The sequence below is a fragment of the Mobula birostris genome, chromosome 1, assembly GCF_030028105.1.
Source record: "Mobula birostris isolate sMobBir1 chromosome 1, sMobBir1.hap1, whole genome shotgun sequence".
Classification (NCBI taxonomy): Eukaryota; Metazoa; Chordata; class Chondrichthyes; order Myliobatiformes; family Myliobatidae; genus Mobula; species Mobula birostris.
In genome coordinates this window covers 79,778,155-79,804,067 of record NC_092370.1, presented here as the reverse complement: position 1 = coordinate 79,804,067, position 25,913 = coordinate 79,778,155, and the positions used below count along the sequence as shown (strand labels likewise).

The 25,913-nt window shown below is 38.4% G+C and overlaps 1 protein-coding gene across 2 annotated transcripts in view; it reads left to right on the top strand.

Moving 5' to 3' along the window:
* Positions 1-25,675, top strand: part of b4galt6 (UDP-Gal:betaGlcNAc beta 1,4- galactosyltransferase, polypeptide 6) — a 107,934-nt gene extending 82,259 nt beyond the window's left edge. For both annotated transcript variants that reach the window (XM_072257842.1, XM_072257853.1), the window contains 3 exons: positions 8,974-9,096; positions 14,398-14,499; positions 21,481-25,675. In XM_072257842.1, coding sequence (XP_072113943.1) covers positions 8,974-9,096; positions 14,398-14,499; positions 21,481-21,628 — 373 coding nt within the window. In that variant the 3' untranslated portion in view covers positions 21,629-25,675. The remainder of the gene's footprint in view (positions 1-8,973; positions 9,097-14,397; positions 14,500-21,480) is intronic.
* The last annotated feature ends 238 nt before the right edge of the window (positions 25,676-25,913 follow it).

The window sequence follows — 25,913 nt, the reverse complement described above, 5'->3', positions numbered from 1 at the left end:
TTCCTAAGTTTCATAATAATATTATAAATAATAGCCGTTACACCTTTCTGACATGGATTAAGGTTAATTATAGTATCTAAAATATATGTAGGAGGTAGCGTCGTAAAGGAAGACAGTATAGTACTTACGAAATTTCTAACTTGGAGATATCTAAAAAAATGTATTCTTGGTAAATTATATTTATTAGATAATTGTTCAAAAGACATAAGGGAACCATCTAAAAATAAATCCAAAAACCGTGAAATACCCTTAGTCTTCCAAATTTGAAACGCACGATCCATGAAAGAGGGAGGAAAAAATATGTTACCTAAAATAGGGATTGCTAGCCCAAATTGGTTGAGATCAAAAAATTTTCTGAATTGAAACCAAATACGCAAGGTATACTTAACTATCGGGTTAGAGACCAGTTTAAGGCGTTTCAAATCAAAAGGAAGAGAGGAACCTAAAATAGAGCCAAGTGCATAGCCCTGAGCAGATTGTAATTCCAATACTACCCATTTAGGAATGGATAGTGTATCTTGGTCAAGTAACCAAAATTTCATATGTCGAATATTAATTGCCCAATAATAGAATCTAAAGTTAGGTAATGCTAGACCTCCATCTCTCTTGGCTTTCTGTAAATGTATTTTACCCAATCTCGAATTTTTATTTTGCCAAATAAATGAAGAAATTTTAGAGTCGACTTTATCAAAAAAAGATTTTGGAACAAAAATCGGTAATGCCTGAAATATATATAAAAATTTTGGCAGAATAAACATCTTAACTGCATTAATACGACCAATCAAAGTTAAATATAATGGAAACCATTTAGATGAAAGTTCAGTAGTATGATCAATTAAGGGTAAAAAATTAGTCTTAAATAAATCTTTGTATTTACAAGTAATTTTAATCCCAAGATATGAGAAATAATTATTAATCAATTTAAACAAAGTTATTATACAAGGGAAGTTGTTTATTAATTGGAAAAAGTTCACTCTTACTAAGGTTTAGTTTATAACCTGAATTGTGCTAATAAAACTAAAGCAGCAGGGATAGATTTTTGAGGATTAGAAATATATAAAAGTAAGTCATCAGCATAGAGTGATATTTTATGGGACTTTAGGCCCCGAGTTATCCCAATAATATTTGGAGATTCTCGAATGGCAATTGCAAGACGTTCTAATGCAATATCAAATAATAAAGGACTAAGAGGACAACCTTGTCGAGTACCTCGAAAAAGAGGGAAAAAAGGTGAGCTTAAAGAGTTAGTACGGACCGAGGCCATAGGAGAATGATATAACAGTTTAATCCAGGATATAAATTTCGAGCTAAAATTAAACATTTCAAGCACCTTAAATAAGTAAGGCCATTCTACTCTATCAAAAGCTTTTTCAGCATCTAAAGACATAACACACTCAGGAACATTTTGTGAGGGGATATAAACAATATTTAACAGTGTGCGAATGTTATAGAAAGAGTAACGACCTTTAATAAAACCTGTTTGGTCTTCCGAAATAATAAAAAGGAGTACTTTTTCTAATCTGGTTGCTAATAATTTTAGAATCAACATTTAATAAAGATATTGGTCTATAAGATGCACATTGAGCAGGATCCTTATCCTTCTTTAATATTAGAGAGATTGACACTCTATAAAAGGATTCGGGAAGTTTACCAAGTTTTAATGAAGCCTCCAAAACCCTACAGAACCAAGGGATTAATGAAGGTGCAAAAAACTTATAAAATTCCACGGTAAACCCATCAGGGCCAGGAGCTTTCCCCAGGTTCATAGAGGAAATAACATTCTTAATCTCATCAGTAGTAATGGGAGTATCAAGCATAGAAGACATATCCTGTGAAATCTCAGGAAAATCTAGGTTATCTAAAAAGTCATTCATATATTTAGAGTCTCATAAAGACTCAGATTGATATAAGGAAGAATAAAAATCAAAGAAGGTTTGATTGATCTCCGCATGATCAAATATCAGTCGATCATTTTGATTATAAATCTGATTAATTTGAGATTTAGTATGATTGGACTTCAGTTGGTTAGCCAACAGTTTACCAACTTTGTCACTGTGTACATAAAATTCACTTCTTGTTTTCTTTAATTGGTTTACAATCGAGGACGAAAGTAATAAGCTGTGCTCCATTTGAAGTTCAGTTCTTTGTTTATACAGCTTCTTTGGGAGCTGTAACATATTTCTTATCAATTTCCTTAATCTTGTCCACAATTACCATCTCCTCCTGCTTCAACTTCTTCCTCAAAGCAGCAGAATACGAGATAATCTGACCATGAATATAAGCTTTAAAAGTATCCCAAAAAGTGTTCACAGAAATATCCTCTGTGTAATTGATTGTAAAAAAGAAATCAATCTGTTCATTCATAAAGTTAACAAAATCCGAGTCCTGAAGCAGCAACGAATTAAAACGCCATTGTCTATTATTTTGTGTATTGACCTGAATTTTAATAGAAAGCTTAAGTGGAGCATGATCCGAAATGGTTATAGAATCATAATCACATTTAATCACTGAAGAGATAAGCCGAGAGTCAATAAAAAATAATCAATTCTTGAATAGGAATGGTGAACATGTGGAAAAAAAAGGAAAATCTTTTTCCTGAGGATGCAAAAAACGCCAAATGTCCGTCGACCCAGAATCAGAGAGGAATGAGTTAATCAAAGTTGCAGATTTATTAGGTAAGGTCCGTAGAGGAGCCGAACGGTCCAAAACTGGAGATAAGCAAGTATTAAGATCTCCGCCCCAGATCAATGAAAACTCATTCAAATTCAGGAACCGATTAAATAATAATTTATAAAATTCTGGACAGTCCATATTGGGAGCATAAATGTTAACCAAAACTACCTTTTTATTGAATAGTAGACCACTAACCAGTAGAAATCTACCATTCGGATCAGAGATAATATCATGTTGTACAAAAGTAACTGAGGAGTCTATAAAAATAGAGATGCTTCGAATCTTAGCGTTAGAATTCGAATGAAACTGTTGTTCCTTCCAGAATTTAAAAAAACGTAGTCTGTCCCCCCTCCGCACATGGGTCTCTTGTAAAAATAGAACATGTGCTTTAAGTCTCCGGAATACTTTAAAAACTTTTTTCCCTTTAATAGGATGATTAAGACCATTAGTATTCCAGGAGACAAAATTAATAATAGACTCCATAAACCCTAAAGTCAACCCGCAAAAAAGAGGATTGACGATAGATTCGACCCACGAACCAGGAAATGGGAACAGAACGAACCAGAGATAATGGGTAGGAGAACGCAACCAATGCTTCAGTAATGTAAATAGCCCAAGAAGAATAAAACTAAAATGTGAGGCCCCTCCCACCACCCCCACCCCCACCCCATAACCCCAAGGCTAAATCTAAAGCAGACCCGCCAGAAAGAAGCAAGCACTAGAACTACCCCCATGACTTCCGATAGACGCTTACTAAAAAAAGTGTAAATATAAAAAAGATCAGCTAGTTATAAAACAGTAAAAGAATAAACAAAAAGTAGAACAGTTAAGACAAACATGATATAAAACAGAGAAAAAGCCAGAAAATATAAAGAAAACTGTAACAGACCACAGACCCTATGATAACCAAAAAAAAACGCAATTATTAATATAAAACTAGTTAGGAAAACCTACAGAAAAAAGTACATTTAAAGACTACGAAATTTAAGGCCTCAAAGGAAATACATGAAATGATGCTGAGGGAATAACCACCCATAATCCCCAGGGAAAAAGAAAAGAATGACACAGTTAGAAAGAAAGTTTGGCAACCATATTAATTAATCAAAAAAAAACTTTTCTACCCATATAAAGCAACCAAAAATTAAACCAGACAGATTCACAACCTCCGGTCAAACGGAGATAATTAAAAATTACGATTAAGATGTTGAAGGTGAAAATTGATCCAGAAAACTCTGGGCATCCGATGGAGATTCAAAAAAAACGAAGGGCTCCGTCAGGCGTACGTATCCTTAAACGCGCAGGGTAAATCAGCGCTGGTTTTAAATCCATTTTGTAGAGTTCCGACATCACAGATCTGTAATGAACCCGTTGATCCCGAATCTGTTTGCTGAAGTCCTCCACGAATCGGAACTGAAGATCCAAAAAATCAATATAACCTTTAGATCGAACAAAACGAAGCAGTTTCTCCTTGTCTTGAAAGTAATGAAAACGTAAAATGACATGTCGAGGTTTATCTGACTTAGACGAATATGATGGAACTCTGTGAGCCCGATCCAATAGCGGTGGTTGGTCAGGAAATACGGTAGGAAATGCATCTTCTAAAAGTTGAGAAAAAAACTTTATAGGGTTGTCAGATTCAACAGCTTCAGGAACACCAATAATTCGAATATTCAGCCGTCGCATTCTGGATTCTAAGTCAGAGTTTTTAAAAGTCAGAAAGTCCAGTTTTTTCTTCATTGTAGTAATTGTTTCTTCAATTTTCTCCATCTTGAGTTCATTTTGTTGCGTGGATTTTTGAAGATTAGGTATAGTCGACTGATGTTCCATGATAGATGTTTGCATTCTATCGATTGAATCTGCAATTTTCTGGAAATTAATTGAAATTTCTGTGCGAATCAGCTCCGTTATAGAGGTTGAAATTTCCCTTTGAATTAGATCCGATATAGCTTTCAGAGTCAACGGTGGTTCATTCGGAGGGAGATCGATACCTTTCGGTCTAACCGGAGGTTTGCCGTCTTCCCCATTTTTTCCGTTCTTGGACATAGCAGACCTTAAAAGCGTCCGAATATCAAAAAGCCCAATTTGTTTCAGATTATTGTAAAAGTCGATGCCTTAATGGTTAGTTAAATATAGCTGATCGTAAGAAAAAAAAACTCAGAGATAATGGAGCGAGTCAAGAGCACAACTTCACTCCATGAGCTCTACCGGAAGTCTCCAAACTGCTGAATCATAATCATTTCAAGAAGGCTGTAATATAAAATCAATGATGCATTGTTGAGGCTTTATAAGGCATCGGCACTTTGAGTATAATGAGCAGCTGTGGGCCCCTTATGTGCTAGTATTGGGTGGTGTTTAGAGGAGCTTCATGAGATTGATTTTGGGAATGAAATTTTTAGTGTATGAGGAGTGTTTGGGGCCTGTACTTGCTGGAGTCTAGAAGAATGGAGGGAATCTCATTGAAACCTATTGAATATTGCAAGGCTTAGAATATAAAGTGGATGTGGAGAGGTGGAGGAGGATCAGAGGGTGCAGTCTCAAAATAGAAGGGGATGTCCATTTAGAACAGATGAGGAATTTCTTGAGCCAGAGGGTAGTGAATCTGTGGAAATCATTGCCACAGGCACCTGTGGAGGCCAAGTCACTAGGTATATTTGAAGCGGAGGTTGATAGTTTCTGGATTAGCCAGGGCGTCAAAGGCGATGGGGAGGCGGCAAGAGAATGTGATTGAGCAGGATAATAAATCAGCCATGATGGAATGTTGGAGAAGGCTCAATGGGCTAAATGGCCTAATTTTGTTTTTATATATTCTAGTCTTTTATATGAGTACTTGTCTGAAGTGCCAAATCTAAATGCTTCTATGGATAAAGGATCAGGTAAATTGAACAGCACAGGTACTTAGTGATGAATCTCAAATTCAATTTTTGAGCCATTCCACCACTATTAAGTATTAAACTAGGTGCTTCTCTTCACTTTCATTTCCAAATCTTGTCACATGGAATTATGTTAGATAGGACATAAACCTCTTTCTGTAACGAGAATATTTGCAGTGTTTGATAAATCAGGATACCTTGATGCCTTTGCGAGTTAGCACATAATTGTATCTGGAAATAATAGAGAAATGATCATTTGGACAGCCTATTACATGTTCCCAATTTTATGATTACATATTTCTTTCAGACCATAGGAACATAATTCGGCTATTGGGCCCATCTAGCTTGCCTGGTCATTCAATCATGGCTAATTTATTTCTCCCCTCAATCCCATTCTTGTCCCTTCTTCCTGTAACCCTCGTCATCTTTACTAATGGAAAAAAAAACTACCATCAGCTGCTTTTAATATACCCAATGACTTGGGTTCTGTAACTGTCTATGTCAATGAATTCTAGAGATTTATTACCCTCTGGATTCATTATTCTCAACACATTTGTTATAAAGGGATGTCCTTGTATTCTGAAACTTTGCTTTTTGGTGTTAGACTCTCCAACTATTGGAAGCATCCTCTCCACATCCCCTCTATCTAGGCCTTGCAGTGTTTGATGTTTCAGTGAGATCCCCCCCCCCCCATTCTTCTAAACTAATGAGTGCAGGGCAGAGCTATGAAATGCTTCTTTCATTAATCTTTTCACTCCCGAGATCATTCTCGTAAACCTTAGGATCCTCTCCAATGCCAGCAAATGCATTCTTAGATATATTCCTCCTCTAGGCATTATTCCTTTGATATTTTCTTCCCCCCTCACCTTAAAATGCATTGATTCCTCTGTTTCAGCTGGAACTTTTTAATATTATCATCTTTGGATGTATCAGGGGACATAACCGATCAAGGGGTGGGATGGCTGTACTCTGGTTATGTATCCATACTAACAACCTCAAAAGCAGATTTAAAATCCACTACAATAGCAGCGGAATTCAGCTGCAAGCTATGCAATGTCCCAGCCAAACTATTATAGTACTGTTACAACTCTGTCACCTACCCAACTTTGTGGAAAATTACCCATATATGGCTTATTTATAAAATGTAGGACAAATTATTTTTACCAGTTTGTATCTGATCAGGAATGGACCGATAAGTGGAAAATATTATTTGCACTTGAAAAATGCTGGACAATTTTATTGCCAGAGGCATACATGCTTGGGGTAAAAGTACCATGGAAATTAGCTGTATTATCATTAACTTCTTCCAATAAGAGGGTCTAACCATCAACCTTAACGTTCAGTGGCATGACCATTACCAACACATCATCGATATTCTGAAAGTCTCATTGATTAAGGACTCAAATGGACCACTATCGAGAATATCTTCAAAATATTCCATTCCCATTCTGACATGTCCATCCACAGCCTCCTCTGCTGTAAAAATGAAGCCACACTCAGGTTGGAGGAACAACACCTTATATTCCGTCTGGGTAGCCTCCAACCTGATAGCATGAACATCGACTTCTCTAACTTCTGCTAGTACCCCACCTCCCCCTAGTACCCCATCTGTTATTTATTTTTATACATACATTCTTTCTCTCACTCTCCTTTTTCTCCCTCTGTCCCTCTGACTATACCCCTTGCCCATCCTCTGTCTCCCCCCCCCCCCCCCCTGTCTTTCTCCCCGGATCTCCTGTCATATCCCCTTTGCCAATCACCTGTCCAGCTCTTGGCTCCCCCGCCTCCTGTCTTCTCCTATCATTTTGGATCTCCCCCTCCCCCTCTCACTTTCAAATCTCTTACTAACTCTTCCTAGAGATGCTGCCTGGCCTGCTGCATTTACCAGCAACTTTGATGTGTGTTGATTGTATTTTTTAAGAAAGGATTTTTAGTTTGGGGAAAAACATGATTCTCTGATTGTCGAAAAGTACAGGTTCTTTCAGCCTGGCAGCCTTCATAACCTGGGTCTTGTCCACATAGTTTAGGAACTTCATTATCACTACCCTGGATGGCTTAGCCAACTGCTTCAACTTCGTTAGCCCTGCCAATTCTGTGCACTCTCTCAATCAGCAAGGTCCCAGGGAAGTCGTCAGCACCAAGCACCTTGGGGATCCATTTTCCCAAAAAATTGACCATATTAGCCCCTTCCGCCCTCCCCGGAAGACCCACCAGGCGAAGGTTAGAATGGCGGCCACGATTTTCCAAGTTGTCCATTTTAAACACTAACGGCTGCATAGCTGCTTTCATGGTTGTATTCTGATTACGCAGAGAGGCAATGTCATCTTGTTTAGTGCTAATTCTATCTTCGGCTTCTTTAATGCGCACTGTGACAGCTTTCAAATCAGCTTGTATTCCTTGTATAGTGTTTAGTAGCCCGTCAAATCCCGACACAAGATCACCTTTCATTGTTTGAATAGCGGTTAGGATTTGATTTGGGCCTGCTGCAGTGCTAGCATCTGTTGCCTTGTCGTTAGCTTTAACTACATGGTTACAGGTGGGGTCTAATTTCGAAGACTTTTGCGTCTGCTTTGTTGGTTTTGGTGGCATTTAGGCTATCACTCAGTTTCCAATCAGACAAACTGGAGCTGTTCAGGTAATTCGAGGTTGCTTGGTTCCGTAATTTCAGAACTTTTCGGAGGAGCTCTGACACACGTCTGCTCAGCACCGTGCCATAACCAGAAGTCGAGTGCTGTACCTTTAACACTCAAACTCGATTCCATTCAGAGCAAAGCAGCCTGCTGGACTGGCAATGAATTTATCCAGTCTAATGCCAGTATCGTAGCTGCTGCATGCACTATCTGTAAACTGCGATTACTCACCCAGGCCATCCAATTGTATCTGTTGGAACTATGACCTCTAAAATGAAGAAGGGCAGAAGCAACAGGTGCATGGAAAGAAATTCACTCTTGGTCTGCCTTCAAGTTGCATACCATTCTGATTTGGGAACAAAAGCCAGACCTTCATTGTTGCTGACTGTAAATGCTGAAATGCTTGCTCCATGTAGAACTATGGAAGTACTTCCAACAGACAGACAGCAGTGGTTCAAGAAGGTGTTGGGTGGATATCAAATGTCGGTCAAGCTGGCAATGCTATTATCCTGCAAATGAAAAAAAGAATTGACATTTTCTCTCGCTGCATTCTATTGATCATGTTAATGGCTTTGTTAAATTTTTTTAAAGTTTGTTTTTGCAGTTGCTTTCATTTTAACATTGCTATTTGCTCACGTAGAAATGTAATTTTTATGCACTGTTAAACTAAACGGGAGTTTTTTTCTGCTTTAAATCTCAAGTTTTTGATTATTTTAATATTTCACACCTCACAATTCATAAGTAGTTATCCCAATCTTTTTCTTCCACTTGACCCCCTCCCCCAACCTGTTATTTTCTAGCCTCCCGTACAACGAATTCTTTGGTGGAGTTAGTGGTCTAACAGTGGAACAGTTCAGAAAAATCAATGGATTTCCCAATGCTTTCTGGGGATGGGGTGGAGAAGATGATGACCTTTGGCGAAGGTAAGAAGCCATTCTGAAGTATGTATGTATTTGTAGTTGGATATGGTGACTGAATGGGACGAGGCTAACACTACTGTTGCCGTTTGTATTCCGCAAATTGCCAAGGATAAGCAATACTTAAACTAGAGGAGAAAGATTTTTAATAGTTGCAATTGGATGAGACTTCACTTTCTTAATAAGAAGGACTACCCACCCCTAGATTGGATATGAAAAGATGCTTGAGTTTTTGGAATACTTTTGGGACAGAAACATCAAGGGAGATGGATTGTTTTAAATTATTAAAATTATAGTAAAGCTAGGAAGAGTTTTTTTTTGTGTTGGGATGTTAGAGTAGCCTTTCTCAACCTTTTTGCCCTGGAGGAACTCTTGAAATAATTTTTAGGTCTTAGGAAAACCCTGTGTAAAAAATTATTATATTTACAGTTCATGGAACATTAGCATGATCAGTAAGTTGTAGATGTAATAATCTAAAAATAATTGTCAATGCTCTTTTGAGTAGAAAATGAATTTTTAGCCAACCTTTCTTGAAAAAAACAGGTAGCTTGCCTTTCTTGAAATTAATCTTTCTTTTCTTTTCATAAATTTTAAAAACTCATAAGGCAAACATAATAAATTTCTGTTAACCAACTAGCTTAAGCCAAAATGGGATTTAATTTTTCTAAAGTTAGGCTCAGTAGATGTAATTTAAATAAAGGTTGTAAATTGGTTTTAATTAATGCTATTTGCAACATGAAAATTTATTGATAATGTTGAACGGTAAAGTTACTAAAAACCATAAGCCAAAACAATATCAATAAAAATATAGCCTGACACAATTTTATACAAAACTTTGAAAAAACGTTTTTTTACTATGTGACATGATCAGGCTAGCATGTGAAACTCGTGCTTGTTTTTTGCTGCACAAATTTCACCTTCAACTGAAATGAGACTATTTCCATCCTTACTCTTGATGCTTGTTAAACAAAAAGTTTGCTCATACAGGTGAGAAGTTGAAAACTGCAGCAAAATGTTCACTTCTTTCCTTTGAATGCCAGGATACTTTTTTTTTCCACAGAAATCCAGAACTTGTCCAGAGGGTAGGTCAGTAAATCTCATCTTGCGTGCATGATCAGACTGCAGCTCACAATCTTCTTCCTCTTCTGTCAAAGTCAAGTTCTCAGGCTGCGCAGAAGATTCAGAGAAAGGGTCCCTCACGCAGTCATACACTTGTGTTGAAGGGGAGGAAAATACTGCTCAATTTTGTTCTGCAATTCTTCCAGGTGGTTTTCAATATGATTCGAGACTTTGATATCCTTCCTCACTCTCAAGTCCAAGCAGCAGTGGAAGCACTTCAAGATTTCCTTTTGCAATATGATCCTTACAAGGGTTCAGTTTGATTTTAAATCCAATGATCTTGTTACTTGACGTCAAAACATTTTCTCCAGGGCCTTGCAGAGACTTGTTCAACTGGCTCATAGATTGAAAAATGTTTACTAAACAGGCTAGTTTCTGCAGCCATTCTTTATCTTCAAAGCACTCAGCAAAATCTGGCCTACTATTTTCTTGAAAGTACTCCTGCAAATCACCTTTCAGCTCAAACACCCTGTTGAGAACTCTTCCTCTGCTAAACCACCAGACATCTGTATGTAGCAGGATATTGTTGTCCTCTTGTCCAGATTTTAAGTTTTTTAAACATTCTTGAGTGAACAGGTCTTCGTTTAATAAAGTTAACCATTTTTGTGGCATCATCCAGAGCTTATTTCATTTCATCTCCAAGAGTTTTTGACATCCGGACCTCTCTGTGAAGCAAGCAGTGCGTTGTGGCAATGTCTGGATGTTTTTTTAACAAGAGAAACAAAACCTGTCATGGAGCCAACCAGTGATGGAACACCAATGCCAACACAGTTTCTCCAAGACAGACCTTTTGTTTCCAGATACGAAGACAAAACATTAAATACACCTTGGCCTTTGCTTGTTTCTGGCAGCTCTTTGCAATAGCAAAAGTTTTCTTGAATTTTATCATCATTTGCAAATTTTACAAATGCTGCAACATGACATTTATTGGTGAAATCTTTTGACTCGTCAACCTGGATAGAGAAGCTGTTGTTTCTCGGTTTATCACACAAAACCTCTTCAGCATCATGTGACATGTCATCAATATGTCGACATTGTACTATTTGAGAGTTAAACCTTATTAATTTCTGATACTGCATCTTGCGCTAGTATTTTACCCAGTTCAGTGACAGGGTATGTGAAGTTGAGTGAAGTTATCCCCTCTGGTTCAAGATCCTGATGGTTGAGGGGTAATAGCTATTTCTGAATCTGGTGGTGTGAGCCCTGCGGTTCCTGTGCCGCCACCTTGATGGCAGCAGAGAAAAAGGATCATGACCTGGGTAATGGTGGGGGGTCCCTGGTGATGGCTGCTGCTTTGCTGCGCCAACGCTCCATGTAGATATGCTCAATTGTGGGGAAGGCTTTACCTGTGATGGTTCTAGGCATATCCTCTACCTTTTGTAGCATTTTTTGTTCAAGGGCATTGGTGTCTCTATACCAGGCTATGATGCAGCCAGTCAGTATACTCTCCGCCACGCTTGTGAAGAAGTTTGTCAAAGTTTTAGATGTCATGCTGAATCTTTGCAAACTTCTGTGGAAGTAGAGGTGCTGCCATGCTTTCTTCATAATGGCACTTGTGAGCAGGGCCCAGGAGATTTCCTCTGAAGTCTCTCCACCCTCTCCACCTCCAATTCCCCTGATGAGGACTAGTTCATGGAACTCCAGCTTTCTGCTCCTGATGTCAATAATCAGCTCCTTCATCTTGCTGACATCGAGTAGGAGCTTCTTCTTGTGGCACAGCTCAGCCAGATTTTCAATCTCCCTGCTATATGCTGATTCGTCACCACCTTTGATTTGGCCCCCCGGAGCAATTTAAATATGGCATTGAAGCTGTGGTTACACAGTCATAAGTGTAAAGTGAGTAGAGCAGGGGTTAAGCACACAGCCTTGTGGTATACCTTTGCTGATGGAGATTATTGAGGAGATGTTGTTGTCAATCTAAACTGGCTGGGTTTTGCAAGTGTGGAAATCAAGGATCCAGTTGCACATGTCGTTGAGGTAAGGAGGTATTGAATCAAGTTCCCCACAAGAGGTTACTTGTCATTGAGAAAGTACACCCAATATTCACCAAACTGGTTCTGAGTGACAAGTTTACTGTATGAGGAGAGATTGAGGTGCTATTATTTATAATTTGGATGGATAAGATGAGATCTTATGGAACCTTACAATTTGTAAAGAACTTGACAGAGTAGGAGCAAGGAGGATGTTTCCCTTGACCAAGGAGTCTAGGATCGGGCATTGTTTCAGAATAAGGAGTAGACTGAGTCTGGAAAAGAATTCCTTTAGTCAGAGATAGTGAACTTCTGGAATTCTTCTCCACAGATACCCCTGGTAGCTCCAATACTACTTCATTCAAAACAGATCAAGAGATATGTTGGCTTGGGGAATGTAGGAATTGTACAGGAAAATGTTGCTGAGGGAACAGGCCAGCTATGATCTTGAAGGAGAATGGCAGTGTACAGTAGGCTTGAAGGGTTAAATGTCCTAATCCTATTTCTAATGAACACATCTGAGGTTCATAGAATTCAAGGTTCAACAGTACATAGATAGAGAATTAATTTAAAGCCATTTCAGTTTAGTGGTAAATGAGATAAGAACATGGTAAACAGATGTATCCTGGGTTCACTGCCAGAACCACCAGTCTCTTTGATGCATATTAACTATTTTGATAGGTGATGGCTGGGTAAAAAATTCCAAATTAATAAGGGCACAGAGTTTGATTATGTATAAATAAAATGAGGTTGGTATAAATAGACTGCAAGGAAATTATTTTTGGCTGAGCGGGCAAACAAGTGGCAGTTGAAGTTTAAGTTCAGAAGCGTAAAGTGATACTGTAGCGGAAAGAGGAGAGACAACGTGTCATAAGTAGTACAGTTGTAAAGAGTGCAGAAACAGGGATCTGAGTGCACATTTGCATAATCCGTGAAAGTGGCAGCGATTTGACGGAGCAGTTGGAGTCTGGGGTTCATAAACTGAAGCATGGAATACAAAGGCCAGTGTAGCTCATTGGAGAATTATATATAGTTCTTGTCACTGGACCTTAAAGCAGTGTGAAAGACCCAGAAAGATGGCAAAAGAAATTTTACTTGAGGATGAGGGATTTCTTTTGTAAGATTAAACAGAGAAGCTGGGCTTGAAAACAATTTCAAGGTATTTGATAAAGTTAACAAGATCATGGTTGATTTAAAGTGGGTAAATGGAGTTCTGATTAGTAGATCATTTAAGATTTTGCTTAGAAGTTGCAAGGGGGACATGAGAAAATATTAACTGGAATTCACTGTGTACAGCAAGTGGAAACAATTAGTCAGAGCTTTAAGTGGAACTGGAGCGATCTTGACCCAAACTGCTGCCTGTCCATTTCACTCCACAACTGCTACTCCTTTAGCATTTTGTTGCAGATTCCAACAGCTACAGTCTCGTCTGTCTCCAGGTACATGAGCCTGATAAGATTGCTTCATCATGTGTTGATATTGGACCTAAATATGCTGTAACAGGTTTTTAATAATTTGTTAATGTATTGTGGATGTGCTTGGAAAGCTCAGTATTTGTAGGCCATTGAAAAATGTTCTGATAAAAGATCATTGATCTGAAATGTTAACCTTTTATCTCTATAGATGCTGCCTGACCTGAGCATCTTCAGCATTTTCTGTTTCTGTTTCAGATTTTCAGCACTTGCAGTATTTTTCTTTTTGATTTAAAATATTTTAATGGTCAATGTTTTTAACACTAGCCTTATTAGAAATAGAACTTATTTTGTTACTCAAATTGATGTCTCAGCACTTATTATTTTACTTTTACTACCTCATTGTACTGTTGTAATAAATTAATCTGTGTGAATGGTATGCACTGCAAGTTTTTCACTGTACCTTGGTGCATGTGACTATTTACCAGCTGCCATTAATATGAACTTGTTCCAGGGCAATGGTTGTTAGGCTAAGTAACCACATAATTCCTTGTAAATTAATTTATTCCTTCATTAGTGTGCAAAGAAATTGCAGCCCAGCCAGATTTTGCTTAGAATAAATTGGTTTTTTTTAAACACAATTGAAAATCGTAATCCAACTTTTTCATGTTTTGTATTGGGCACTTTTTTTTTAAAGCTTCAGTTACAATTGTTAAATTCACTGAATCTAACATGAGAAACTTCAATACTTCATACTTAAATAAATGAAGTATGTCATTTATTATTTCCCGTATTTCATTTTGCAGAGTTCTTTATGCAGGGTACAATGTGACGAGACCAGAAGGAGATCTGGGAAAGTACAAATCTATACCCCACCATCATCGAGGGGAGGTACAGTTCTTAGGCAGGCAAGTATTCAACGTGCAGGCGTTTTCACATTTGAGATGTAGAGTTTCTATTATGTCTGCTGGGGTAATTGAGGTGATGAATAAAGGACTGAACATATTATATTTGAATGTAAGTAGTATATGAAATAAGATAGATGTTCTTGTAGCACAGTTGAAATTAGTAGGTATGACTTTGTGGGCTGAAAAATGAGGTAATCGTGAGACAGTGTAAAGCATTGGACAGACCGCACATGGAGTATCGTGAACTGTTTTGTGCTCCTTGCCTCAAAGAATATGCTGGCACTGGAGAGGGTACAGAAGATTTTCATGAGAATGATCCCGGGAATGAAAGGGTTAATGTACGAGCAGTATTTGACTGTTCTGGGCCTGTATTTACTGGAGATGACATTGAAACTTACTAAATATTGAAAGCTCTGGACAGAGTGGACATGGAGAGAATGTTCCCTTTAGTGGAGGAAGTCTAGAACTGTGGGGCACAGCCTCAGAGTACAAGAGTGTCCCTTTTGAACAGGAATGAGGAGGAATTTCTTTAGCCAGAGAGTGGTGAATCTGTGGAAGTTATGGCCTCCACAGTTGTCTGTGGCAAAGTCATTGGTATATTTAGAAACATAGACACATAGAAAACCTACAGCACAATACAGGCCCTTCGGCCCACAAAGCTGTGCCGAACGTGTCCTTACCTGAGAAATTACCTAGGGTTACCCATAGCACTCTATTTTTATGAGCTCCGTAGACCTGTCCAGGAGTCTCTTAAAAGACCCTATCATATCCGCCTCCACCACCGTTGCCGGCAGCCCATTCCACGCACTCACCACTTTCTGTGTTTAAAAAAAAAAACAACTACTTACCCCTGACATCTCCTCTGTACCTACTTCCAAGCACCTAAAAACTGTTCCCTCTCATGCTAGCCATTTCAGCCCTGGAAAAAGCCCTCTGACTATCCACACGATCAATGCTTCTCATCATCTTTATACACCTCTCATCCTCCATTGCTCCAAGGAAAACAGGCGGAGTTTATTCAACCTATTCTCATAAGGCATGCTCCTAATCCAGGCAACATCCTTGTATATCTCCTCTGCACCCTTTCTATGGTTTCCACATCCTTCCTATAGTGAGGTGACCAGAACTGAGCACAGTACTCCAAGTAGGGCCTGACCAGGGTCCTATATAGCTGCAACATTACCTCTCAAATTAAAGTGGAGTTTGTGAGGTTATAGGGAAAAGGCAGGAAAATGGGATTGAGAGCGATAACAAATCAACCATGATGGAAAGGTGAAGCAGGTGTAATGGGCCAAATGTCCTAATTCTGCTCCTATGTCTTATGGTCTGAGTTCACAGGTCAGAGCTTAACATCCAAGCATACACATAGCATTGAAAGTACAGGCAGATGTGCAGAGGGAGTGAGTGGGAAAAAAAAATATAAATCAAATCCTTAGAAGTGCCATAGGATCAGAAGATGTAGAATTCTTGCAAGGGTAAAAAATACCCTGATGGGAGTTTTATATAGTCCTCCAAACGGTAACTGGAGTGTGGGGTACAGATTACAATGGGAAACAGCAAAGGCATGTAAAAAGGGTAATATTATGATAGTCATGGGAATTTCAATATGCCATAACATTAGCCGGGAGGATGTGGAATCGATATGGGTAGAGCTGTATAACGCTAAGGGGCAGAAGACACTGGTGGGAGTTGTGTACAGGCCACCTAACAGTAGTAGTGAAGTTGGGGATGGTATTAAACAGGAAATTAAAAATGTGTGCAATAAAGGAACAGCAGTTATAATGGGTGACTTCAATCTACATATAGATTGGGTGAACCAAATTGGTAAGGGTGCTGAGGAAGAGGATTTCTTGGAATGTATGCAGGATGGTTTTTTGAACCAACATATTGAGGAACCAACTAGAGAGCAGGCTATTCTAGACTGGGTATTGAGCAGTGAGGAAGGGTTAATTAGCAATCTTGTCGTGAGAGGCCCCTTGAGTAAGAGTGACCATAATATGGTGGAATTCTTCATTAAGATGGAGAGTGACAAAGTTAATTCAGAAACAAAGGTTCTGAACTTAAAGAAGGGTAACTTTGAAGGTATGAGACGTGAATTAGCTAAGATAGACTGGCAAATGACACTTAAAGGGTTGACGGTGGATATGCAATGGCAAGCATTTAAAGATCGCATGGATGAACTACAACAATTGTTCATCCCAGTTTGGCAAAAGAATAAATCAGGGAAGGTAGTGCACCGTGGCTAACAAGGGAAATTAGGGATAGTATCAATTCCAAAGAAGAAGCATACAAATTAGCCAGAAAAAGTGGTTCACTGGGAGAAATTCAGAGTCCAGCAGAGGAGGACAAAGTGCTTAATTAGGAAGGGGAAAAAAGATTATGAGAAAAAACTGGCAGGGAACATAAAAAGTGACTGTAAAAGCTTTTATAGATATGTGAAAAGAAAAAGATTGGTTAAGATGAATGTAGGTCCCCTACAGACAGAAACAGGTGAATTGGTTATGGGGAGCAAGGACATGGCAGACGAATTGAATAACTACTTTGGTTCTGTCTTCACTAAGGAGGACATAAATAATCTTCCGGAAATAGTAGGGGACAGAGGGTCCAGTGAGATGGAGGAACTGAGGGAAATACATGTTTGTAGGGAAGTACATGGTGCTGGCTAAATTAAAGGCAGATAAATCCCGAGGGCCAGATGGTCTGCATCCCAGAGTGCTTAAGGAAGTAGCCCAAGAAATAGTGGATGCATTAGTGATAATTTTTCAAAACTCTTTAGATTCTGGACTAGTCCCTGAGGATTGGAGGGTGGCTAATGTAACCCCACTTTTTAAAAAAGGAGGGAGAGAGAAACCAGGGAATTATAGACCGGTTAGCCTAACGTCGGTGGTGGGGAAAATGCTAGAGTCAGTTATCAAAGATGTGATAACAGCACATTTGGAAAGCGGTGAAATCATCGGACAAAGTCAGCATGGATTTGTGAAAGGAAAATCATGTCTGACGAATCTCATAGAATTTTTTGAGGATGTAACTAGTACAGTGGATAGGGGAGAACCAGTGGATGTGGTATATTTGGATTTTCAAAAGGCTTTTGACAAGGTCCCACACAGGAGATTAGTGTGCAAACTTAAAACACATGGTATTGGGGGTAAGGTATTGATGTGGATAGAGAATTGGTTGGCAGACAGGAAGCAAAGAGTGGGAATAAACAGGACCTTTTCAGAATGGCAGGCAGTGACTAGTGGGGTACCACAAGGCTCAGTGCTGGGACCCCAGTTGTTCACAATATATATTAATGACTTGGATGAGGGAATTAAATGCAGCATCTCCAAGTTTGCGGATGACACGAAGCTGGGCGGCAGTGTTAACTGTGAGGAGGATGCTAAGAGGATGCAGGGTGACTTGGATAGGTTAGGTGAGTGGGCAAATTCATGGCAGATGCAATTTAATGTGGATATATGTGAGGTTATCCACTTTGGTGGCAAAAACAGGAAAACAGATTATTATCCGAATGGTGGTCGATTAGGAAAAGGGGAGGTGCAACGAGACCTGGGTGTCATTATACACCAGTCATTGAAAGTGGGCATGCAGGTACAGCAGGCGGTGAAAAAGGCGAATGGTATGCTGGCATTCATAGGAAGAGGGTTTGAGTACAGGAGCAGGGAGGTACTACTGCAGTTGTACAAGGCCTTGGTGAGACCACAGCTGGAGTATTGTGTGCAGTTTTGGTCCCCTAATCTGAGGAAAGACATCCTTGCCATAGAGAGAGTACAAAGAAGGTTCACCAGATTGATTCCTGGGATGGCAGGACTTTCATATGATGAAAGACTGGATCGACTAGGCTTATACTCGTTGGAATTTAGAAGATTGAGGAGGGATCTTATTGAAACGTATAAAATCCTAAAGGGATTGGACAAGCTAGATGCAGGAAGATTGTTCCCGATGTTGGGGAAGTCCAGAACGAGGGGTCACAGTTTGAGCTTAAAGGGGAAGCCTTTTAGGACCGAGATTAGGAAAAACTTCTTCACACAGAGAGTGGTGAATCTGTGGAATTCTCTGCCACAGGAAACAGTTGAGGCCAGTTCATTGGCTATATTTAAGAGGGAGTTAGATATGGCCCTTGTGGCTAAAGGGATCGGGAGTATGGAGGGAAGGCTGGTACAGGGTTCTGAGTTGGATGATCAGCCATGATCATACTGAATAGCGGTGCAGGCTCGAAGGGCCGAATGGCCTACTCCTGCACCTATTTTCTATGTTTCTGTAAGATGGGGAAAATAACGTTGGTGCTGGATTCCAAGAGGAGGAATTTGTAGAATGTCTACGAGATGAGTTTGAGGGCAGCTTGTGGTTGAGCTTACTAAGGAACTGACAATTCTGGTTTGGGGGTTGTATAATGAGCCAGATTTGATTAGAGCACTTAAGGTAAAGGAACCCTAAGTGTAAATAATCATAATATAGAGTCTGAGAGGCAGAAGCTAAAATCAGATGTATCAGTGTTATTATGGAGTAAAGGGAATTATAGAGACAGGAGTGAGGGGCTGGCCAAAGTTGATTTGAAGGGGACATCTGCATGGATGAGTAAGAGCAGCAATGGCTGCAGCTTCTGGGAGCATTTGGAAGATGCAGGATCAGTTCATCCCAAAGAAGCAGCAGCAGCATTCTAAAGGAAAGGATATGGCAACTGTCGCTGACAAGGGAAGTCAAAGACAGCATAAAAGCAAAAGAAAGGGCATACAATATAGCAAAAATTACTGGATGCTGGAGGATTAGAAAGCTTTTATAAACCAAGAGAAAGTGATTTAAAAAAACAAGAGGAAAAAGATAAAATATGGAAGTCAAGCTAACCAGTAATATAAAAGAAGATGGGAAGTGTTTCTTTTAGGTAAGTAGTAAGAGAGGTGAGAGTGTATTTTGGACCACTGGAAAATAATGCTGGAGAGGTAGTAATGGACTACACCGCAAGGTTTTGAAAAAGTTAGCTGAGAGATTGTGGAGGCACTGCTAGTGATCTTCCAAGAATCAATAGACTCTGGAATGGTTCCAGAGGACTGGAAAATTGTAAGAAGGGACAGAGGCAAAAAACAGGAAGTTAATAGGCCAGTTAGCCTGACTTCAGTGGTTGGCGAGATGTTGGGAACCAATTATTAAGGATGAGGTAATGGGGTACTTGGACATATGATAAAATAGGCTTAAATCAGCATGATTTCCTTGAAAGGAAATCTTGCCTGACAAATCTGTTGGAATTCTTTGAGGAAATAACTGGCAGGATAGACAATAGAGAGTCACTAGATGTCTATTTGGATTTTCAAAAGGTCTTTGACTAGGTGCCACACATGAGACTGCCAAACAAGATAATCATCCATAATATTACAGGGAAGATACTAGCATGGGCAGAAGATTGGCTGATAGGTAGGAGGCAAAGCGTGGGAATAAGGGGGGGCTTTTTTGTTTGGCAGCCAGTGGCTAGCGGTGTTCTGCAGGGATTGATGTTGGGACTGTTCCTTTTAAGTTATGTCAATGATCTGGATAGTGGAATTGATGACCTTGTGGCCAGGTTTGCCAATCATACAAAGATAGATGGAGGGGCAGACAATGTTCAGGAAGAAGGGAGTCTGCAGAAGGACTGGAACAGATTAGGAGAATGGGCTAAGAAATGGCAAATGGAATACAGTGCAGGGAAGAATATTGTGCTCATTCTGGTTGCCTCGTTTTTGGAAGGAGGTGAAAGCTTTAGGGAGCGTGCCGAGGAGATTTACCTGAATGCTGCATGGATTAGTGATTGTTTCTTATGAGGAAAGGTTGTGCAAGGAGTTTTGGAGTGAAGGAGGTGACTTGATAGAGGTGAATAAGAAATTAAGAGACGTAGAGACAGCCTGCACTTTTTTCCTAAAGCATCATAAGCTAATATGAGAGGGCATAATTTTAAGGTGATTGGAGAAAAGTATGGAGGGGATGTCAGGTGGTGGTAGTAGAGGCAGGTACATTAGGGACATTTAGATAGGCACATGGATGAATGAAAAATGGGTGGTTATGTGGGAAGGAAAGATTAGATTGATCTTGGAATAGGTTAAAAGGTTGGCAAAATGTGTGCCAAAGAACCTATGCTGTTCTGTTCTATATTAGGTTTTTGTTTGAACTTAAAAGCTAGTTTACAAGTGCAGTGGAGATTTCCCCAATATTTACATAGAACATAGAAATTGACAGCACATTATAGGCCTATTGGCCCACAATGTTGTGCTGACCATGTAACCTACTCTAGAAATTGCCTAGAATTTCCCTGCCTCATAGCCCTCTATTTTTCTAATCTCCATGTACCTATCTGAGAGTCTCTTAAAAGACTTCATTATATCCGCCTCTACCACTGTCGTTGGTAGTCATCATAATATTTATGTGGGATGCTGGTATTTGGGGTTTTATAGGTAGATTAAAAATGACAGGATTTAATTCTTCTTTAAAGCAGTTTAAGAAAAGGGGCAATAGCTTGATTCAATATTGAGCTGCTATGCTGGGGTAGATGGGGGTGCATGGGAAAAACTTTTCAATGATTAGACGGCTGATAACAAAACAGAATTAAGATGATTACCAAAAGAAAATTGAATCATGAAGGGTCTCAGTCCAAAATGTTGGCTTTTCATTGCTCTCTATAGATACTACCTGAACTGGTGAGTTACTTGAGCAATTTGTGTGTCTTACTCTAGATTTCCAGCATCTGCAAAATCTCTTGTGGTTTTGAATTATGAAGATTTTCTTTCTGTTTAATGAGTTGGGATACTGTAGATAGTGGGTGGTGGAAGCAGAGTCATAAGGAACTTTGTCAAAGGTACTGGAAAATGAGAAATATCGAAGCATCTTGAAAATGTGGGATTAATTGGAAAGTTCCTTCAGAGCTTGTATAAACCTTTTACACTATCATCTGATTGGTTGTCTCTCTTTGGTTTGTCTCACTGCTCATTTAATTATTCCCATGTCTTTTTTCCTTGGCAGATATAAATTGTTGAGGTACTCTAAAGAACGCCAACCCCTGGATGGGTTGAACAACTTAAAGTATACTCCAAATATAACTCTCCACTTCTTGTACAAAAACATCACTGTGAACCTTACACCAGAGTTGGCCCCCGTGGCTGAGGATTAAAGAGGATGAGACCACCCTGAATTTTAACAGCTTCCCTGAAATATTGAATTTCAGCATACTTTGTTCTGGCGGTTCAGTGAAAGGCTTTTGAGGGTCTTGAGAAACTGCCAAAGCACCTCGGCTGTGATTTTTTAATGACAGCTCAAGTCCTGAAGTTTGAACAGCTGATTGTTATCTGCATGTGTGTGCACTAGCTTTGCTAATGAGTTTATCATGCGTTTCGACAGAAAGCACCCCAAATCATTCAGAAATCAAGAGGTGCATACAGCAGGGCCGCTCATTATTAGGTCCTGCCATTCTTGTATTAGCGTTCTTGTCATGGTCAGCTGTTCCTGTACAAAGTTATTAATGCCAATGGAATTCCCATTTGTAGGTGTTGTATAACCTATTGTAATTTTTAGCTAAAATGAAGGCTTGTGGTCTACTTCAATTAATGTTTGTAAATATACTGTAAAATTGTGCACTTTGCCACTCCTTTTTTATACTGTTGAACTAATGCATTTGTGATGTTCCTTTTAAAAAGGAAGTATGTAATGTATGTATTTAACTTGGCATGCAAGATCAAAATGTTTATAGTCTAAGACACATCATTTACTTTCCCTATGGAGTAGTGGAAAGAATTCCAGTATAATATTTGGCCTCTGGTAGCTATTAGTTTACCTGGTTACAGTAGCAGTTTATATTACTAAATCACATGATCTAGTTATGACCCAAATACTTTTGAAAGTAATATTAGTTTAGCCTGAGATTAATTTCAGAATGGAATGGTGCTGTCCAAGGCGTTTAGTAAATGGGTAACTGCTTACAAAAGTCAAAATATGAGAGAAGTGTGTTTTTTAAATCTCTTTAAAGTGGTTGAAAATAAACTAGTAGCTAAACTGAGATGTTATCTTGTAGGGTTTTGTGTGTGCAGACACTTCAGAAACTACTGACTGTTACCAGTTGCCTGAGTAATTCTATAGCCACTATGCTCATCTGACTCTTAAAGCAGTGGCACATCCGTTACCCTGTGGATTTCCTGCATGTTTTCAAGTTTGCTATTTGTAAGATCGCAATCCTCAGATTCAGATGTGGAATTTGAGACCCTGTTTTCTGATTTTTTTTTTTTTTTTGTTAACCTTGCAAAGGAAGCATTATAAAATATAGTGTATGCCAATAGATATAAAAGCATGGGTCAAAGCCGAGTAGCTAGGTACAAGTTTTTAAAATGTATTCCTTTGGACCATTGTATATATGCCAGTAACACTGAAAAAACAGATTATTCTGTGAATATAGATTTTGGTAATGTTCTGTTCTTTTGATTTTTTAAAAATTGTGATTTATAGGCGATCTTTAAAAATCTGCAGTTACATTGATTTTAATCTGATGGGATGTTGATGTATTTGCTAGACTTCAACACCAAGGGAAGAAAGCATCTTTGCTCGTCAAAGAAGATAATTGTTTTCTAATTTAATTTGGTTCAAAATGGGCTGTTTCGCTGAGTAGACTGAAAAGGGATTCCTCATTTGTGGACTACAGTTCTTTAGTTGTGGATGAGCCTGGTATTGTTTATTTTTTTCATTGTACATTTGCAGATCTTTTCTCTATAACTTTTCATAATTGCCACTAACCGCAGTTGGGAACTTCAGCTCTTTTGGCTTGAGTTGTGTGTTACTTCTGAATGTATTTGAAGTGTATAAACCAAGTACCTTGTAAGGCATACAAAATATCTTGCCACAAATAGTAAGGGAGAATAGTTTCGTATATGGAAATGTAGAAAGTCTAAGACACATCATTTACTTTCCCTACTGTGTAGTGGAAAAAATTCCAGTACAGTATATTATCTGGGTCTCTGGTAGTTATAAACTTTATCTGGTTACAGTAGGGATTTGTATTACTATATTACAAACCAGTTATGACTTGGAAAATAAAGTGCGCTTCAAAAATACAAATGATTCAAAAGAAACGATGCCCTTGCAGTAAATTTGGATGATGTCATCCAGCAAAGAGGGAGAGAAATATTTGAGGTGACAGCATCAAACATAGCGAGTTGCTGTTACTAATGACCACCTCCTGACCATTATGTCAGTTGATGTACATTTTCCCTACTGATTGCCTTAATCATTTTCTGTTCAGTATATGCTTACGTGAACCATTAAAGCACTGAAAAGTGGGATCCAGAAGAATTATTCTGAAATTATATGGGGAAAAAATGTGCTAATCTTATTGAGCTTGTTGAGTTTTGTTTAATCCAGCCAAAGTTAACCTAGAGTTTGAAGTTCCAGCAGTGATTCCGGATCAGTTTTGATTTGAATTTTACCTATTTTTTGGGTTTCTTGTCTGTACTCTCCATTCCCTTCCATTGCTTCCTTTCAAGTGACTTTAGGCATAGTAACACACCGGTTAAATCTCTGGAGTTAAAATCCCAGACCATAATCTACAGAGATCTCTTGGCAGCTGGGAAATTTAAATTCAACCAACGTAATTCAGGATTTTGTTGAAATAAAGCCAATCTTAGGACTAGCAACTCCCATGTTGTCCTTAAAAGCTGATTTGATTTATTAAGGCATTACAAAGTATGAAATCTAACATCTTTGTAACACGCATTCCAGGTCTACCAGTATGATTGATTCTTAATTCTCTTTTCGGTTCTGGGATAATTTGAGGATGTGTATCAAAATGCTGGTGTGAATGGTAATGTTCACATTCTTGAATGAATGAAAGTAAAAATGTTCAAATTTTCTCAGAGGGTAAGCATGGAATATAGAGTGACTGCCACTGTTGTAGAATATAATGCATATTAATCCCACCAACAATCAGCCTGCTTCAGCTTCTAAGGAATACTTTTCATAACTTATAATAACCTGGCATTGTAATTTTTTTTAGTAGATCTTCTGTTTGTATGTGCTTCTGCAAACTTTGTTCCTTCAAGCGGGAAGAGACTGCAAAGTATTTTGCTTCTCAAAGGAAATGAAGTATGAAATTTTTTAATTAATATATCTAATCATATCCAAAACAGATATTCTCCCTTCCCAGTAATAATTCTGTACATTTACTAGGACATTTGTTAAGCAATGGACAACAAATTTGACAAGATCTCAACTCTTTGGAATGTAGGATTCTCCTACACTAGGGAGTAGTCAGGGTGTCATTTCTGAGGCGTTTTTTCCCTTTTAGAGCAGAAGGAACAGGGACGGGTGAATTCGATCTGATTATCATCCTGCCTGGTGAGTTAAAGATGTATGGAGGTCTGATGATGTGATGTACGCAATTGGTTTATGCCTCTGATTAAAAGCCATGTCATTATATTAAATTAATGACTAAAACAAGACTTGAAATTTAACTACTTACAAACTGCAATATCCAACCACTATTAATTAAACCAAATATGTGCAAAGTTAGTGCTATTATTTTGCTGCCTTATTTAGCTTTGAAATTGCACTTTGTCTAGTCATACATTTGGTTAAAATTCACTGAAAGGAATGTCAGGTTATCCAAAGAGTTAATATCTGAAATCTAGTTGGTTCTATTTTTAAAAAAAAGTAAAATGAAACCTTCATGCAGGATGCGTCCTAATTTTTGAAATTTTAACCTTGTAAAACTTGACCAACAATGTACATTTTAATTTAACCCTCATGTATCTGCTTTTATTTTTCAATATTAACTGAAAGTATTGTGCACTTTAACTTTTATCTATACATTATCTATAATATATTTGATATATATTTAAATCTATATGTATTGGATTTTAAATTGGAGGGGTGTAAACTTCATTTCAAAACTTAAAAACCTGTAATAGTGGCAGAAATTGTTTTCTGTTCAAAAGTCCATGTTGCTAATCATAATACATTTATGTAAGATGTTGTAAATCACATTTACTTTCAAAAAACATTATGAAGTTAATTTATAGGCAAAATTGATTGTAGTATGCTGCAGGAGGAATGAAAAGGCATGCTAATCTGTACATTGCACAGTCACCTAATTGTTTAAGTATCTATTTAGCAATGTTTTTGGTAATATTTGTACATTTTGTATCATTTTATGAGAATAAACAATACCAGCCACTAACCTTTATGTGTGTCTCTACCTTGGTTTTAAAGCAAGTGTCCTTGCAGTGCGGTGTTCAGTAGTATTTGAAGTAGAAAGTTGGAACAACAATAAACTAGGATTCCAGATTTTACATAAAGCAATTTAGGTTGGCATCCTTGGTAAAATAATCACATCTAATATAAATTGGCAGAAGTTTAAAAAAAACTGTGCCTTTAAGTGATGAGAACAACATACTGAAGAAAAACTCCCTTATGGA